General features: G+C 29.1%; 2 protein-coding genes across 2 annotated transcripts; one reads left to right on the top strand and one right to left on the bottom strand.

The window, feature by feature from the left end:
* Positions 1-551: 551 nt before the first annotated feature.
* On the top strand, positions 552-5274 carry LOC118064333 (protein quiver-like). Its single transcript, XM_035078837.1, has 3 exons — positions 552-931; positions 2241-2414; positions 3731-5274. The coding sequence occupies exons 1-3, from the start codon at positions 871-873 to the stop codon at positions 3976-3978; spliced, it is 483 nt and encodes a 160-aa protein (XP_034934728.1). The 5' UTR covers positions 552-870; the 3' UTR covers positions 3979-5274.
* Positions 5275-6836: 1562 nt separating this feature from the next.
* Positions 6837-16920, bottom strand: spz3 (Spaetzle domain-containing protein 3). Its single transcript, XM_035078835.1, has 7 exons — positions 16636-16920; positions 14834-15657; positions 13952-14198; positions 8504-8628; positions 8142-8426; positions 7941-8066; positions 6837-7835 (listed from the first exon to the last, which is right to left on the bottom strand). Exons 2-7 carry the CDS (start codon positions 15349-15351, stop codon positions 7634-7636), a joined length of 1503 nt encoding a protein of 500 aa, XP_034934726.1. The 5' UTR covers positions 15352-15657; positions 16636-16920; the 3' UTR covers positions 6837-7633.
* Positions 16921-18512: the final 1592 nt, after the last annotated feature.

Raw genomic sequence — 18512 nt, 5'->3', positions numbered from 1 at the left:
CTTGGAGTAATTAACGGTTTTATTATTGCATATTATGATGAGTATGTGCGTACATGGGTATGTAGATGTGAGTTGGAGAATTTAATGAAGGTAAACGAGTAAATGAAAGAAGTACGGGGGTAGAAATGATATGAATTAATATTACGTGTCTAATTATTCTGAATTAAACAAGATGAATACATGTTTTTTTTCTTTCGCCACACAAAAAATTTGGCTTCCAAAGAAATTTCATCATAGATAAGTACAAAATTCACCATTAACTACACCCAAAAACTGATTATGTACATTTTTTAATCTAGTTGATTAAATTTTACTTCTTCCATTTTATTATTGATATGATGAAAAAAAAAATATTTTACAGCTACTGAGCTCATCTTTATTTTATAAACTTATCTATGATTTTCAAATCGACACCACCTAAGAGCCTAGATCATCAATTTACTTCTGACGCATCGATTTAAATTTCCACTTGACTAGTGATTATTTCTTCCTTCAGTTTTTGTAATGCATGAGTGAATCTTTAGGATCATGGTGACATTTCTCAGACATTGAATGTGTTGTCTTATCGTGATATGTCATGGTGAAACATATCTACACTGAAGACAATAACAGTAGTGGGGATTTTTGATACGAAACCATCACATATAATAGCATAATAACAAAATGACCATCGTAGAAGAAGGGAGTGTCGTAAGTAGAGCTTTCCACGTTGCAGAGGGGTGATCCCTGTTTGTTCTGTTGCAGCGTACACGAACTGCATCAGTACGAGCGTGACTACTGTCTGTATCACATAGACCATCATCTACTTATAACATATCTAGTGTTCTCCACTATCGTGTATCTAAATAAAGAATAAATCGATTTACGGAAATGGCTTCGAACTCTTTTTGGATTCTTGCTCTGGTTGCTTTTGTTTTTCTCATCCAATCAAGTAATGTATTCGTTTTTATTTTTATTTTTCCAATACTAAAAGGTTACTTTATTTATATTTATTTGTTTAAGCATTTTGATGATGATTCGTCAGTGGTTATTTGTTTTAATTCGATTAATTGGACGAATAATGATACTGTTATTTTTATCATTGATAATAGGTATTCTGAAATGCTAAAAGAGAGATGATTTATTAGTCTCACCAAGATTTATTATTTTATCGCATATTTCAAAGGTGTCTCGCTGGTCAACACGTGACACTTTGTGAGTGCGCCATAAATAATAATTTAATTGGTAAACCATCGTGCTACACTTGACATGTGTATATTGACAAGCGACAGAATTCACGTGTTCAATTTATTCTTCCATCATTATTATAAAAGCTAAAATAAACTAAAAGCCATTCAGAATAGCACAAAAATTTTCACGGAAAAATTATTAACATAAATGGATGGAATGAATGTCAAAAATATTCCTTTTTCATTCAACTATGAAATAGTTGACGAGATAATAAAATTTCCACTTAATACAGAATAAGGAATGAAGCAGAAATTCTATTCCGCCATAAAAATGCTTTGGTTTCCATTAATGTGCTAAACCAACCCAAGAATAATACTTTTTTTACTATGCTATCGTCTGTTATATTTATTCGTCGAACAGTTTTACATTCCTCTGTGTGAAACTTAAATTCGCGAAATTATTGATGTAAATCGGGCGCAAGGACATTTATTATTACTATCTTATTTATATTCCAAAATTTTCCGCGAAAATAACTCTCGTAAAATAAAAAAATATTTAAAAAAAGATTCTTTAATTATCAGCATTGAACAAGAAAAATAAAAATGAGTCATATCTGGGTGTTTTTATTATGATATCCATGAAGCATTTATAGTCTCAGTAATTAAAATTATGTGCTTTGTGTATTTCTAACAACATGAGCTGCAATCTGGTGTGGTAAATACGAGTATTACGCAAAGGTAAACTACTTCGATGCGGTCATCAATGGTATAACATGTCTGTTACGAAATCGCTAAATAGAAAAATGACTTATAAATATTCTATTTTATGAAGTATTTCACGATTGTCTCATCCTTTATTTAACCACGACAATATTATCTCGACGAAATTCTCGAAAGACTCATGAATAAACGTAGACAAGCAAGAGTTATTGAAGATGATTTAAAGGCAAAGATAAAATAGAAAAGCAAACAAGACAAATGAACTTATTCGAATGTATTTTGCGTGAACGATTAATTGTTGAGTAATTTTAGTATCAAATAATAGAATCATTGAATGGTTTAATTCCACAGGCGTGTCACTGAGATGTTGGACCTGCACTTCCGACCGCAGCCCTGAGTGTGGTGATCCAATGAATATCACCCAGCATCACAAGGATTTCCATACTAGAGATTGTGAAGCCACAGCGAGCCAGAATTCTTATGCATATAACGAACGATCGATTTGCAAGAAACTCGTCCAACGAGGTAAGAGACAATACACCTTTTCAATTATTAATATTATACGTTGCTTGAATAGAAAATGAAGTAATTTTGTCTAAAAGAATATTTGACCAATTTGTCAGTAATAACTACGAGACTCTTATTTATGCAAATAAGCGTTTAGTATTAAGTTGAGTTAATATAGTAATGTCAGTAATGTCCCATTATTATTTATCATCTACAATTAGTGGATTTCCTGCAAGAACCTTTTTTAGATTCCAGACAGTAAATAACCGTTGACAATATGACTTATGAACTTATTTTATCATCATCTATATCTTCACTCGTGTATTTTTAACAATTAATTCATCGCAAAATTCATATGTGGGAGTATAGTAACAAGTAGTATTGTTATGTGTAGAGTAAGAAGTATAAACGTGAGAATCAGATGTTTAATTCAGAGAATGACGCATTGACTTGTGTTATACTCTCGACTATTCATCATATATATTTGTATATGTTATAGATATGTATTACATAGGAAGAAAAAATGTGGAAACAAAACTTGTATATAGAATGTTGTTGTTTCTTTTTCACATGCACGGTGACTCATCATCTCAACCGACCATGTTAATTAACTCTACGCAGTAGATATTTCATGGCCAATGTTCCACCCATTTTGAATTACGAATAATCGTTTTGTCCATGTTTTGAAATGAGTTGACAAATACATAACGCCAATTTTTTTGCTCATTATTTTTTGACTTTTAAAAATACGATTGGAAAATCTGACAAAGTAATGATGTTTTTAATGAGATAATTTTAATAATTGGAGAAGATAAAATTGGTTTATTTTTTATTTCTTCAATATGGAAAGTTATTTTCAATAAAAAGATTTTAAAAAAGCAAGAAATATATTTCAACAATTACTTTTTATCCCCATAGTAATCTACATTTAACTGGTTCATGACTTCTTGGAAGCCATTAATTTTCGAAAAAAATTAAGTAGACTTCACCTGTAATTTCCATTTGTGAAAAATACTTCCGGTGTTCAACATTCAACTGCTGCCTTTCTAATTAATTACCACCGGAATCATTACTTTTTCCAATTCAACCTTTTTCGAACTAATTATTCACGTGGAGCCATTTTTCATGAACACAATAAAAATTGCAATTAAAAGAACAAATTTGATTCTCACTCAGTTTACAACTGGACAGAATAATCGACAGTGTTAATTAAAGAACAATTGACAATAGTTAGCTTCTGATTAACTGTAATTTAATCGATGCTGATAGTAATCTGATTTTATTATGAAAACAGTAATTAGAGTTACATAATATTTATTGTATTATTTGTGCAGAAAATGGAAGAGAGGTTATCCGACGTTCATGCGAGATCCCCGGCCCAGAAGAAAGAGACATCACCAACGGACCTTGTGCATCTCATGACTCAACCCACAGCCATGTGACTATTGTATCATGTCACATTTGTAATACAGATCTCTGCAATTCTGCCACGTCTTTGTCCGGTTCACAAATTTTGTTCCTTACAGCGATTGCTTTCGTAGCTTCTTCATTTGTACCTGCTATCAAGTCGTTTAGCTTCTAAATTATCAGGCATAAAATAGAACACTTATCATCTCTAAGAGATTTTAAAACTAATTATCCATTCATATTATTATCATAACTATATGATAGTAATAAATACAATACTGATTATTATTTTATTTTATTTAAAGAATAATATTAATTCAATTGTTAGATTAAATAATTGAGATACAAATGGATAATAAATTTCACTTTATATATTTTTCTTACATAAAATTAATCTGATGATAAATATTAATAGATATAGTTAATCATTTTACTAACTTAAGTATTGAATATTTGGTAAGTAAATTTAACATTGGTTTCGGTTGTGCATTCATCAATGCTATTGATTTACTTTAAAACACATGATTTGTTGTAATAAAAAATTAATTGAGTTAGAAAAGTATTAAATATTTTTTTAAAAAAGATACTTCTATTAGATATTAATTAATAATGAATATGAGCAATCGAAATCGCAAAAATGTTATTGTTAGTACTTTCGAAGTAATTTTCAATTTTCCTGACACAATTGATCTATTTTTTATGAATAGTGAACTCTAAGCAGTAATTTTGACGTTTTATTGTTGTCCTTTTTGTTAAATTATTATTATTTTGTTAAATAAAATCAGTCTAAAATAAAAAATTAAAACACAATAACAAAACAAGTTTTTCGACTGGAGAATATTTCAAAAAAACAGTACGAACTTTTTGTAAAAATATGTTACTACTCAATTGATTTTTCTATTTTTTGGATTTTTGAATAAAAAAAAAAACATAAAGACAGAAATCGGCGCAAATTTGCACCGCAGGTACAAACAAAATACAAACATGTATTGTAATTTTTACATATATACATATATATATATATATATATTCTTTACTTTACGTTATTACTTTCCCTATTGATAATTGTATACTTAAGACTCCCTCCTCAATTTATATTCTTCCATTCATCTTTGTAATAATTTAATAATCTAATTTCTTATTCGCGTGAAATCTTCCTCTTGAATTAAGTTAAAATTCCCAATAGAAAGTGCTCTCATGCGCAAAGTAAATAAAATAGAAATGAAATGGAAAAAAAAAATTGTGGCTTATCAGGTATCCGTCCAAAAGATGAAATATTGCCACGGCTGATTATTATTTAATTAGATAATCGCGAAATTTTAGTTTTAAATAAAATTCGCATCCGTGGATTTGATTAACCATTTCTTATTTTTATTTTTATCTCATATAATTGAATTTTTACTTTATAGTTTATTTGTTTCATAAAATTGTAATTAATCTGTCAAAATAAATCACTTTCATTGCTAGCTTATTAAATATTCTATATTCAGTTCAATAAGTCGATTTTTTTTCTTTTTATCACTAGCATATCCTAATATTAAAAAGTATCATGCTCTCGTTTAGAATTTTATTAAAACAATTTTATGTACACTGAGAAAATTTTGGAGTAAACACTGTTTTTAACAACTAGAAATTGTCGCATGTTCATTTGATTTGGTTCTTTAAAAGTAATTTTTACTTTTTTTTAATTTGTTTTTACTTTACGTGTAATTTGGAGTAATTTTCGTTTCAAAAAGTTTTTCAGTGTACTTCAAGTAAATTTAGAAGTTCTTCGAAAACACAAAAAGTGAAAATCACTGCAAGAGAAGAGTATTCATTGATCTTAGAGTGATTTTTACTATTTTATTTTAAAACAAATTAAGAAGTATTTTACAATTAGTCAGTTCCAGACTTCATAGAAATTAACATCGAAATTACTTATTTTGGAGTAAATTGAAGTCTTCATTTGGAATAATGTTTCATACTTATAATTAGATTATCATATTTCAAGGTTAATTAATGCTGAGTATTTTTTACTTCACTTTAAAACAAACTCTATTCGTAATCATCGAGTAATTTTCACATTGTCATTTTCTCCTTGCAAGTACTTGTTAAAGATGACAATGATAATTATTAATGAGTAAGATAAGCCTAGAATGAACTTATTATCACTCATTGTTTACAAGATATGAATCTTTGATGAATCTATTCAATGATTAATGTAATGTTTATCAACAAATAGTTGTATCATAGCAACTACCTGTTTTATTTTTCTTGAAACTTGATATTCTGTCATTTACATTACATTACGAGCTATCACGTTCGAAATTCCTCTTTTAAAAAAAAATCTGCTAATGCAGTGTAAATATAGAGTTATACATTTCTGAATGTACTCCAAGTCAATCACCAGCTTTCCAGTTATACTTTTAAACCGAGTGATATGATTTAGATATACAGTCACTATAAAGTTATAATTTATTTCTATTCTTGTATTCAATATAAATTTCGAAAGTTGAAATATCTTCTAGGAGTATCGATATATTTCAAAAGATCCTTTTTCGTGGAATAGTATCAAAAAAAAATGTAAGAGAAACCTGGTTCTTATGTTTCTTCTTCTTATGATTATAATTTAATGCACTTATATATTACTATTTGGATGAAATTGCGCGTCTAGCTACTATACGTATGATAATTTTCGTGCCAAGGCCAGTGGCAATGGTGGTGATTATAATGATACGATCTCTCCCCGTGAGCCAAATGTAAATGTGGGTGTTGGCATCTACGATACATTGCCATCGGTACGTTGGCAGTTAATCGCTCAATGACGAGGCATTTAACCGTCTGAGACAGTTTTTTTAACTTGTACTTACATATCTTTCATATGTTCTATTTCAATATATAACAATAATGCTCAAGGTAACATGAAATTATTTCTCAAATGTTATCATTAACTTGAAATATGATGCCAATAAAATTCAGTTTTTCATCTGGAAAAGTAAATCAATGTCCATAAAAGTAACAGTTAAGAAACAAAATTGATTTATTTTTAAATATATATAATAAAAATGTCTTATTTATTTTTGTCGATGTTTTGTATAGTTATTTATTCTGAACATCGCAAAGTTTTGTTGGAAAATGACTTTTAGATCCTAAGGGACTTGGAACTTTCATTGAGTTACAAACGCGTGAGTGAACTCTGAGATTACATTTTTATCAAGTGTTGGATCACAACGAAAAACTCACTAACATTAATTTTTTACAAGAGAAATTATAACTTTTAACTGAATATCTTGTAATAACTGTAAATTGAATAAAATCATTACAAGAAAACTCACCAGTAATGATTCAACCATTTCTTAAATGATATATTTATTACTACTGAAAAATATATTTACATTATGTAATTTTTATCAATAAAATAAAAATAATCTATGTGGAAAACTTTATATACTAATACTCATAATACTAATCATATAATTTAATCACACATAATAACAATTACAAATGATTTCCAGTATAGGTAATTAATTGCATCATTCCCGACTCATATAATAACTCTCATTATTATCAATGGCACGAAAATTGTGCATTCGACATACAAAGTCACGTAAACATAACAATATAGTTTTAATGGTAATAAAACATTAAACAAACTAATTGGAAAAAAATTACTAGCAGTACTAATACGTGAATTACTAAACTATTGAGTAGAAGTGCAGTAAAAAAAATCTCCAACTTCATTAACTTCATCTAAAGATTTTTAGTATGAATACAAATTTTTCTGAAATCTATTCAGAATAAGAGAATAAAACTAAAAAGATTTATGGTAATTAATTTAAATTTTAATACGATTATCCGCTGCGATTATTCATCGTAGCTGTACCGGGAAACTTGGCGTGTGGATCACAACGACAGACGCAGCAGGATGGAAAGAGAAACCAGTCCATAAAAATACCTTTGCAATCATCTTCTGGATCATAAGCAAGCAGCCTATGCCATTTGTACTTCTGCTCGCAGCCACACTCACCAGAGCATCGATTTGTTTGAGTTTTTCTAGAATAAAAATACCACTTGTAAGAAGATGTATTCAGAATCCTACATTTTTTTAGTTTTTAAAAGAAAAACCAAGTATTATCTGAGAAAAATTGATCCACTTACGAACAGACTTCTTGATGAATTGCTTGTTCAAAGTGTTGAGTGTTTACGATAGCTCGAATTTTTCCTGCACTGTTGCTTGCCCAGTAGGGAGTTACAACTTCGACTTTAGACTCACAAACATCAACTCTAGAACAACAAAAGTAGAAAAATAAAAAATTGACTAGTTGGAAAAAGTGTGAATTATAGTTTGTTGGAAATTACCTTCCAGTATCATTAGGAGTATTTTTAGGAACATTCTTAGGTGCTTGTCTTGTATTTCTAATTTGACTAAAAAAGGAATCACCACCTTCAACAGTTCCTGGTTTTAATGGATCTCTTCTTAGACTTGGTCCTCCATCAGGAAAATCATAATCGTCAAAAGATCTTCTTTTTCTTCTTCTTGGCGATGAACTCGTCTCAGGACCATGATCTTTGTCCATTTCAAAATCTCCATACATTCTTTTCATCAGAGCTTTATTTTCATCTATAAATAATTCTATTCTTTCTCTGAAAAGAGGAAAAAAATTGTAATTTCAGTGTGTAATTTAACATAAAAGTTTCGTGTTAAAAAAATTCAAACTCACATAGGATAAGTTTTACCAGCAGTAGGACAAAATAACTGGTGATATTTTTTAATACACGGTGTCCCTCGGACGAGATCTCCTCGTAATTCAACTCCCAATGCCACTGACAAAGCCGTCCACAAAATCTGCATAAAAAAATAAAAAAGTTATACAAGAGAAAAAGTTTCTATTACGAGTATGACAAACAGTCAAGTAACTTATGAGTCAACCCAAGTTATCGAGAATGACATTTATTCATAATAGCAATCCGACATTTTTCTTTACTTTGCTCGACCCTTGAGTTATATTATAAGAAATGAGAGTGAATATACATGTTGATTCAAGGTTGTAACCAATGAAGCATATTGAACCATGCTGAGTTGTTATTCCGGGTTCGTCAACCTTCTATCAGTTCACCTACATCACTTAAATATTTCTCGATCATAACAATTTATTTCCATTACTGTCTTAGGAATATCTTAAGATAACACCAATAATATCTAAACCTCAACTTGTCAATATTAACTTAAAGATGATTAAAAAACCATTTTTTAACACGTAAAAGTGAAACTTATTGTGTCATTCGGCCTCGACTTTGAATAGTAAAGAAGCTGGTACTTTTACCACCTGAATACACACATTAACATGCAACAACTGTAAACCTTACCGGTAACATCTGGCATATTCCTTGTGCATTAATGACTAACGTGCGTGACTTGCTAAAAAATTAATGAATCAGAACGAGGTATTTCGAAATCATTTGAAATAAAAGACGAAGATGATCCGGAAGTATATTATGTATAATTAATGTTTAAAAAAATCTCTTGAGATAAATAATAATATTATTATTTTATAAATAAAACTTTAGAGATATCAACATTCATTAATTCAAACTTTTTATAGATTAAATTAAGTAAGAGTCATAAAAAATTCTTCATGCTTTGTTTACTTTTTATTTGCATATTTATTTATTACTATTTACAAGAAATTTTATTATCCATGAACATTGAGTAAATATGATAATAAATAACTGGATATGAAGTTTTAACAGTATTTTCTTTATTATAAAAAAATAATTTATTATAAAAGTAGATTTGTTTGTATCGGAAATTTTTTATTGGATGCGATTTTATTTGTTCTTTTCTGAAAATAAAAATAAAAGTTCGAAGTATTGCATTATCATAAAGATAAATATAAAGTGCCAATTGATATAAACTTGCATCAGGTAAAATCTAGCGTACAATAAAATAAGCACGTGTATCATTTTATTCTTGATGAGGGGAATTCCCTGTTTCATAATCGAGTGAGATCATATGTGTGTGTACATATTACATTATCATATACGGAGAGAGAAGAGAGATTGATATAAAAGAAATTATTTGATTAATTACACGTCTTCATTTATAATCCCACAATACCTCTATCCATCTATTCAATCATTCTAAAAAAATGTTGACTTCCGTTTATTATCTTTTCTACCTACAGACAAGCTACAATATTCGAAAGGTACTGCGATATTAATGTGAGTTCTAAAAAGATTGGTACTTGGTTGAGAAAAAAATTGTTAACATCAGTTGGAGTAAAAAGTTATAAGGAAAGTAAAATTAGCGATACTTTTCTGGTATGCATCAATTAGTGTTAAATAAATTAATAAAATTATCAAAGATTTGTTGAATGTCGAGACGGAATAACCAGTTTTTCTTGAATTTTATCAATAGTGATATTAGTGAAGAAGAAAATAATTTTGAAGATTTATGTTGTCTTACCAAAATCATTAATGTCATAAAACAAGCTTGTATTATATTAAGAATACAGTTTTTGTAATTGATGAAGGTAATGAAAATTTTATGCGAAATAAAGTTTTATGTGAATAATAAATAATTTCAAAATTTGATGATTTTTTGATGACAGAATGTCAAAGTCAAATTGAATGTAATTGAAAAGAGCGATATGTTTCACAAATTTTAGCAATTGAATATTCATCTAACTTTAGAAAATTCGAATTATACATTCATGTAATCTATTTTTCATGCTGATAAAAAATTAATTTTGAGTAATGAATATTCATTAGTATTTGACATCTAAAATTAATTTGAAAATGTGTTTTAATATCTGAAGCAATTAAACCGAATTTTCTGGAAATTTGAGGTCAAATAAAAAATAATTATATTGTCTGAACAAAATTTACACACATTGATCGTGAATATTGGAAATAAAAACACTGAAATTAGGTGCATTTTATCAATATTATAGTCGATTTTTCTCATCTCGAAATATGTTAAAAGTGATTACATTATTAATCAAATAAAAGATGCCAAAATCAAACGTTTTGTACAATAAAGAAGAACGCTTAAATTTGAATTGTGTGATCAAGAAAGTAGGTATAAAGTTCAACATTTGCTGTTGATTTTAATACGTGAAGAGTTTTAGAGCATAATTATTGATTCACCATAAAAATCGGCAACTACAGTCACATCATATTACTGAAAAATATTTTATAGGGATTTTTTTACATTTATTTAACAATAAAAAGCAAATAAAACTGCAAATCTGTGAAATTGCTAGACATAAAAATGTTTTAAGAGATTTTCAAGAATTATTTAAAAATTATGAAAATATCATTTGAACAAAATGATTTATCAAAATGTTTAAATAATAAATAAATAAATGAATATATTTTCATGAATCAAGTATTGACAGCTGATACAATACAGTAGTTAGCAAAACTTATGGTACAAATTCTTTCCTACCAAGAGACTTGCAGTAAAAGGTAAAATACAATTTATCTTCCATTTGATTTATCTCTATTTCTCTGCGATTAAAAGCATTAATAATTGATTGATTCAATAAAACTATATATGAAGAAAAGGTTGTAATTATTGTATAATTATGTTACGATAGTTTTCATTAATCATTAAACGTCGATAGTCTGAGTAAAGATTTATCATTAATTAATCAATTATAATTTGCTGAAGCAAAAAATTTATTTTTATTCAATTAATAAACTGAAGATTATAAAGAAAATGCTTTCATCAATTACATCAACCTTTAATGCAAATGCAGCTCGATGTGAAATATCAATTTCAATACAATCAGTAGTACTGGAATCAGCCATATAATAGGATTGAATAAAATAACAAAGCTCATGAAACTGGCATCCTGAGTTCTCGATCAGTGAAAGGATCACAACAGGAATCAGAATCGACATTGAACCGATTAGACGACCAGATCTCTCACACGTTGGTACTCAGACATCGCTGGGATCAGCAATAAACGGCGCCGGAAAGATTATGAAACGAAAATCGTACTATTTTCGAGTTTTTAAATGTATTAAAGAGCGATAAAAAGGTGCGGATTTTTACAACACACTGATTTACAGTTAATTTTATGATTGCTTCTTTTCTCGCCCGCATAATCTCCAACTAAATGTGCAATGAATTTCCTGCTCAAACGATTGCATTGACTTTACACTTATTATTATATAAAATAATGCAATTTGTTTTAAACCTTTTTTAATTATTTTTTTGGTTTCATTTTTCTCTTGGCACGGAAAAGGGCTTTTTTAGTTAATTTATTTTTATTTTTTAATTCAACATAGAGACAAATTCCGTGCCAAGAATAACGTTCTTTTGATTGCGCAGGAAGAAGACGTAGAAAAATTACTCAAAGTGAGGAGGCCAAAGTAAGGTCACATTCGCTTTCTTTTCTTATTATAAATACACTTTATTATCGTTGGAACAATTTAGCACGATCAATTGTGTTAACGAAAAATTAAATATCTTCAAAAAGGCGTCAGGTATCTGAGATCTTTTAAGGATTTAAATAACTTTATCTTATGTGTGGAAGAAATAAGACATGAAAAAATTTGAACACGTAAGGGTAATTATATATTGTTATTTGTAACACTTTATCCTTAATTGTCCATATGAAATTACTTATATCCTGTTTTTAAAAGTTTAAAAAATGTGTCACAATATGTCAAAAACAGTGATGAAGTTTATGATGTTTTATCGAATTAAGGAAGTTTCAAAAACTTGGGAATTAGTAACTTTAGTTTTTTTTTCATTAAGTTTCATGGGAAACAATATTTATTATACCAAATAGCATATTAAATTTTTGTAAAATTGTCTTCCAATATTTAATTCATTATTTAGACACGAGATTAAAATATTTAAATGATTCAATTGTTTCTATTAGTTTCGTAGCAAGTGGTTAATTTTGTATACTGAGAAAAAAGTGTGTGTCAAGTTAAAAGTTACTTGAATTAATAACATATGTTTTTGAGTCTGTGTCAAGTGGATATCGATAAGAATTAAATTGCTTCGTTTAAAAAGTTTGAATAAAAACATATAAGTGTGTTTATTTCAAATATTCACACAATTGATCAATTTTAATAAAATAAATGATACATTTGATAACAATACTTATTTTTGCAATTCATCTATATAAATCATAGTAATATAATAATGAGTAAGGAATATCACCATGAGCAAATTTTCAACTGTTTCGTATCAAAACATTATTTAAATTTTTTGTTTTCTCAATGATTAAAAAAAATTAATGAATATGGAAAATTAATTATTGTTATCAAATTTATAATAAAAATAATCGTGAATGAAGTTAATAGATCTTCTTTAATAAATGATAAAAATATTAAAAGCTAGCCCTTATAATTTGAATAAACCTTGCTTATTGAATACTCTAATAATCGTTAGTGTATATTTCGATTAATGTCTGATAAAAAAATAAAGTTCTTTAAAAATTTAAATACATTCAATTGTTAAAAAAAAAAAAAAAATTTCTGTTAATCTTTTTTCCCCAAGAATTCGTTTATTGAAGCTATTTGGTTTTAAACCACTACTAAAGGTTATTTATTAAAGAAAGTGTTGATAAAATAAAATGTCAAACACAAATCCTCTAACTACACCTTCCATTCTTAAAAATCTAAAAAAAGGATTTTCCTTGGAATTTTACGACAGTATTGTTTTCGTAATGAGTTTTACAGTTAATTGATCGTGGAATAAAAAATAGAAGTTCAGTAAAAAAGAGTAACTGAAAAGGGCTGGAAAACCTTCTACTCTGCCCCCAATGTCATCGGCTGTCACGGCCTTGCAGGATTTAGCTGGTTATAAATTGAATACCTTCACTTCTACTTCTTATAATGATTTTAATACGAAAATAAACATTCACTACAGAGGAAGAATTAAAATAAAATATATTCACTGAATTTAAACAATAATAGCTTAATTCCTATTAATTTACAATGAGATACAATCAGAGAAAATTATTGCTCTGCAATCCTAATCCGTGGGTGTGAGAACAGTTTGAAAGGATCAAACTTTATGAAATGCCATGAGGGTGTGCACTTATTATGCATAAGTACCATGATATAACAAAAAGGGCAATAAATAATTTATCTCACGTTCCTTGATGAAAGAACGAATCATTTTAGAGTGAAAAATTACTTACAGGTATTTGAACAAAGGTTCCATTATTGTATTGTGGGTATGAATAAAGAGGAACAACTGGAACCGTTCCATTCTTGAGGAAAATTGGTCCTTGAATTGGAGTAACTCTTGGGTTTTTCGGAATATTCTCATCATAATAGTCATCTCCGTTGTTTGTTTCATCATCATCATCATCATAGTCAATGACTGCATGAACTGAAGTTTTTGCTCTTGGATTTCCATAAGATCCACTACTCACTTTGGTGTAACTACGAACAAATTAAAAAATAAAATCAATTTATCAATTAAGTGATATCATTGGCGTAAAAGTTTAAATGTTAGCGAAATAAAATGACACAGTTTAAGGTGTAATTATTTTATCATCTCTGAAAGTATATACCTATACTCAGAACTTATTAAAAATACTTTCAATAAGTTCTGAGAAGACACTAAAAAAAATTTCTCTCGATTCATTTCCTATTACGCGAGTATATATGTTCCATTAGTCACGCCCGTTCCTCTCTCCCGCTTTCGCTCAATGACGATTCCATTTCAAGTTAAAAAGTATTGTGTCCAGAGAAATGCAAAATTAAAAAGTACAGATGGAAAAAAAAAATAAGAAATAATGAGTTGGAGAGGATAAAAAAAAATAAAAAGAAGAAAAATTAAGTAAAATGAGAATTAAAACGAAACTGAAACTGATCTCGTTTTTCTCACACGACGAAATTTCTCTTTTGGAAACCTAAAACCAATGTATGATTTTGACATACTTGGTTTCATATACTTGGAATAAATAATCATTTTAAAATACCAATTCTTCAACGAAATTTTGCAATTATTTATCGTGAACAATCTAAGTTTATGTACTTCAAATTAGTGATAATTTTAATGTATCTTTATTTACCCTTCAGGATGATCAGTAAAATGATCTTGATCTTGGTTAGCCTGAGGGACATTGTGATTTGCTACACTTGAACTCTGTCTTTGAATATCTACCGGTGAAGGTGGTCTCATTTCCTGATCAGGTTGAATGTGAGACTGCTCTCTCGGTGGTATTCTTCTATAGTCATCTTCATAGTCATTAAACCTTGTAGTCTGTGACGAATATTCTTGCTGGCTTTGAATGCTGGGAGTTTTATATTGATTTTGAGTTTGCGATTGTGGTTGCTGCTTGTAATATTGATAATTCTTTCTTTGTTGAGATCGTTCTTGGTGGTGAAATTGATGTTGTTGTCGTTGATACGAAACAGGCGGGAGGTACGGTTGGTTCTGAAAGTGACGTTCTTCATGGAAGTGTGAAGATGGTGGTAAAGCTGCGTTCAAACGCAGATTGTTTGCTGGAGTTTGTTCAGACATACTTGGATTAAAGAGGTATGATGGTGTAGCCACCGGAAACGGTAGACTAAAATTTGTTAAGGACATTTTAGAGACTAGAATCAATTTCTTTTTATTTTTTTAAATAATAAGATTTGTCTTTATCTAAAATAACTTTAGACTAGTATTTTTGAGTTATCATGTTGTTAATCTCATTGAAATTCCGGAGCTGTGTCAGGTGGATGTTAACTTCTATCATATCTTAAAGATGATCATAATAAGTTCGTTGCTACTGTTTTCTTGCTCACAGTTATTTTGAGCTATATAAGACATTTCTCTGTTCTTTAAAACGTGACACTTTAGACGGTGATTAATCGTCGTGTATAGGCGCCAGGCATTTATCCAAGTCTGGATCTGAAAAAGTAGCAAATATTAAATGAGGTTTCCGACGAACAAAAAATTTTAAAATCATTCGGCAAATAAACTTGATTTATCGATGGAATAATAATTAATTGCTCGACATTGTTGAGTGAAACTTGACGGACAAAGAAAGTAAATGTTAACCTGTGATATATAAAAAATACTTGTTTACATAAATTTCACAAAAAAATTTTATTTTGATTAAAATTCAATTCACAAAAAAACATTTTTATTTTTTTTATTGATTCCAAACACATTTCTTACTTTGTATCACATTTATCCTTTTTCATACTTGTAAACCTGCTCTTGATCCATTCACACATCATCTAATATACTACATACGAACTACTACTGGCTTTGTCAGCAAATAGGACCGCATCAGATCACACAGTTACTTTCTTTCAAGCCTTTCACGTGCCTTGAATAATAACCGATGGACTCTAAACTTTACTCCCCAAAGTCACGTTTTATTTCAAGATTTTATGATTCAATAAAATAACTTGTCGACGTAAAGCAGCATAATTTATAACTTTATACTATTATTTGAAAATTCAAATTTGAATATCAAAGGATATGGGAAGTGAAAAAAAAATGGAAATCTGTTGAAATTCAACAAAAAGTAAGCTTTTTGTCAAAAAATATTTCTATCACTTTTTGGACTTAGTATTTGAATAATAAAATCTCTATAAAAGCCTTAAACGTATGATCGATTCACACATCCAGAGAGTTAACCGAGCATCGATGACTGGCACCATTTAGCCTAACTGACAGCATGTACTTGGCAGCATTACTACGATTAAGTGCTTTCTTCAACCTGTCCCTCCCAACTAATTGAACAAGTTCTTATTAAGACATTTCTTATTTCAAACGTTAATGACCATGTTCAGAAAAAATTCCTAACTTTTTAAACTGTACAAGACAAGAAAACAAAAACAACTAAAAGTAAAATAAAATAAAAGTAAATTTCATTACCTCGCTTTAGTGAATTTTTGTCCATGAACAATAATTTCTCTACCAAGGATCTTCTTCTATTTTGTCAACAAAAAAACAAAAAAAAAACTTTCAAAGAAACTTTTGATAGTTGTTGTTTCCAAAGACCAACTTGATGATGAAGAATATCAGATTCAATGTTTCTACTTCCTATAACAGTTATCTTTGCTGTATCTCTTCAAACTTGATTGACAAGACAGATCGATAATTGGATGGTTCGCGTGCAGAAATAAGTGAGCTGCGAAACTGATAAACCGTAACGCTCGAATGGCGAACAACAACTGAAGGAAGTTGAGCTGAAGCGAATGGGGATAAGAGAGACGTGTCTCCATAGTAGTTGATCATAAAGAAGAGTATAGATACTTTCCAGGCAACTTCTATCTTCTTCCTACGTATGAATATTGATATAACTCACCTTCTTACTCTTGATTTCATGGTCCCACCATGTGTGTACCTGTTCCCCTACCAAAGTGTTGATTCTGTTCTTCATTTACATCTTCTTTCGAATTTAATTGCAAAAACACTTAATAAAAGTCGCTTTTGACTTATTTCTTCACTCTGTTCTTATTTCATAGAATTAATTGATGAGCTAAGACTCTTAATTAAGATTAAAGTATCAACTACCATCAGCTAAAAGAATTAAATTATAAATTTTCATTTATAAAAAGCCGATGAAGTAATTAACCAAAAGGATATCCGCTCCTGTTGAATCTTTTCCTCAGACTTTGATGAATTATTGTTATTATTACTGTTAATTACTCAGTTTAAGTGAGGAAAAAAAATGAGAACATTTATCCAACTCTTTATGTCTCAAGTAGTAATGAGACAATGGCAAAAACTATTAGCAGATTGAACATTCTGTTTTTTGTTGTTATTTTTATGTTAAAAAGAATTAATTAAATGAAATAGAAGATATTGAAAAAATTCTAATTTATATTGTAATTATTCATTCTGGTTATTGAAATGATTATTTAGTGTATCAAGTATTCTAGTATTAATGAAAAAAAGACTACCTGCTATACAATACCTGGTTAAACTTCTTTTTGTTCTACTATTCGTAGAGTAAAAAAAAATGAGTTTATTTCATAATCGAATTAAATTCTTTGTCGTGTTAAAAAAATCTGATAGAAAACGTGCGTGCGTGTCCTCGCGAATGAAAGATAAAAGAAAAGGAATGAAAGTAAATCCGGTTGCTTGTATGGAGAGTAGAGTCAAGATAAGAGTCTGTCAGAGAGCACAATCGATCGTTAATCAGCGGGTGGAGTGCGAAAGTAATTTTATTTATTCATATACTTGGTTTTCCGTCGCCAATTAACCGTAAACCCATGACAACACATAATAATTCAACCGGAACTTGTTACTAAGCTGAAACACATAAAATAGCGCCAACTTTGCATTAGTTCATGTAATCTCGGATGCTTACTATATGGTGAAATAAGACTTCATGAATTTGTTCATGCTCTTAGTACAGCCCTCGTTTGCTCTCTTTACTTCATTTATGTTAGACTAGACTAAACGAGTTCTTGATTTCATCATTTCTCACGTCACACGTGTCCAACATGACGTGATTCACTGGCTAAGCATTTAAGGCTTTCTCTACTTTGTTGGAGATTCTGCAGTATTGATTGCATGCAAGAATTGCAATAGAAGATTTGAACACAAAATATTTTGTTATGTATGTTTATTCTCCAAATATCAACATCAGTCTTGGCAATCAATCATCGTTTATTGTAGAAAATGTTTGGCCATCAGCCATATATGAATACTTTGGTTCCAATAAACCGCTCTAAAATTTCCATTAATTCTTTAGTATATTTGTACATCTACTCAGCCTAGAACAAGTTCATTCTATTTAATAT

The sequence above is a fragment of the Chelonus insularis genome, unplaced genomic scaffold (assembly GCF_013357705.1).
Source record: "Chelonus insularis isolate UGA/USDA-ARS -01 unplaced genomic scaffold, ASM1335770v1 contig_17_pilon, whole genome shotgun sequence".
Classification (NCBI taxonomy): Eukaryota; Metazoa; Arthropoda; class Insecta; order Hymenoptera; family Braconidae; genus Chelonus; species Chelonus insularis.
The sequence above is the reverse complement of the archived record's forward strand: the minus strand, read 5'-3'. Positions and strand labels throughout refer to the sequence as shown.

Coding starts and splice junctions, on each gene's coding strand:
- spz3 (XM_035078835.1), bottom strand. CDS start 15,351: ATGTCCTTAACAAATTTTAGTCTACCGTTTCCGGTGGCTACACCATCA. Junction 8,067..8,141: donor ACTCCTAATGATACTGGAAG/GTAATTTCCAAC, acceptor TTGTTGTTCTAG/AGTTGATGTTTGTGAGTCTA. Junction 7,836..7,940: donor ATTCATCAAGAAGTCTGTTC/GTAAGTGGATCA, acceptor TTTTTATTCTAG/AAAAACTCAAACAAATCGAT.
- LOC118064333 (XM_035078837.1), top strand. CDS start 871: ATGGCTTCGAACTCTTTTTGGATTCTTGCTCTGGTTGCTTTTGTTTTT. Junction 932..2,240: donor TGTTTTTCTCATCCAATCAA/GTAATGTATTCG, acceptor TTAATTCCACAG/GCGTGTCACTGAGATGTTGG. Junction 2,415..3,730: donor CAAGAAACTCGTCCAACGAG/GTAAGAGACAAT, acceptor TTATTTGTGCAG/AAAATGGAAGAGAGGTTATC.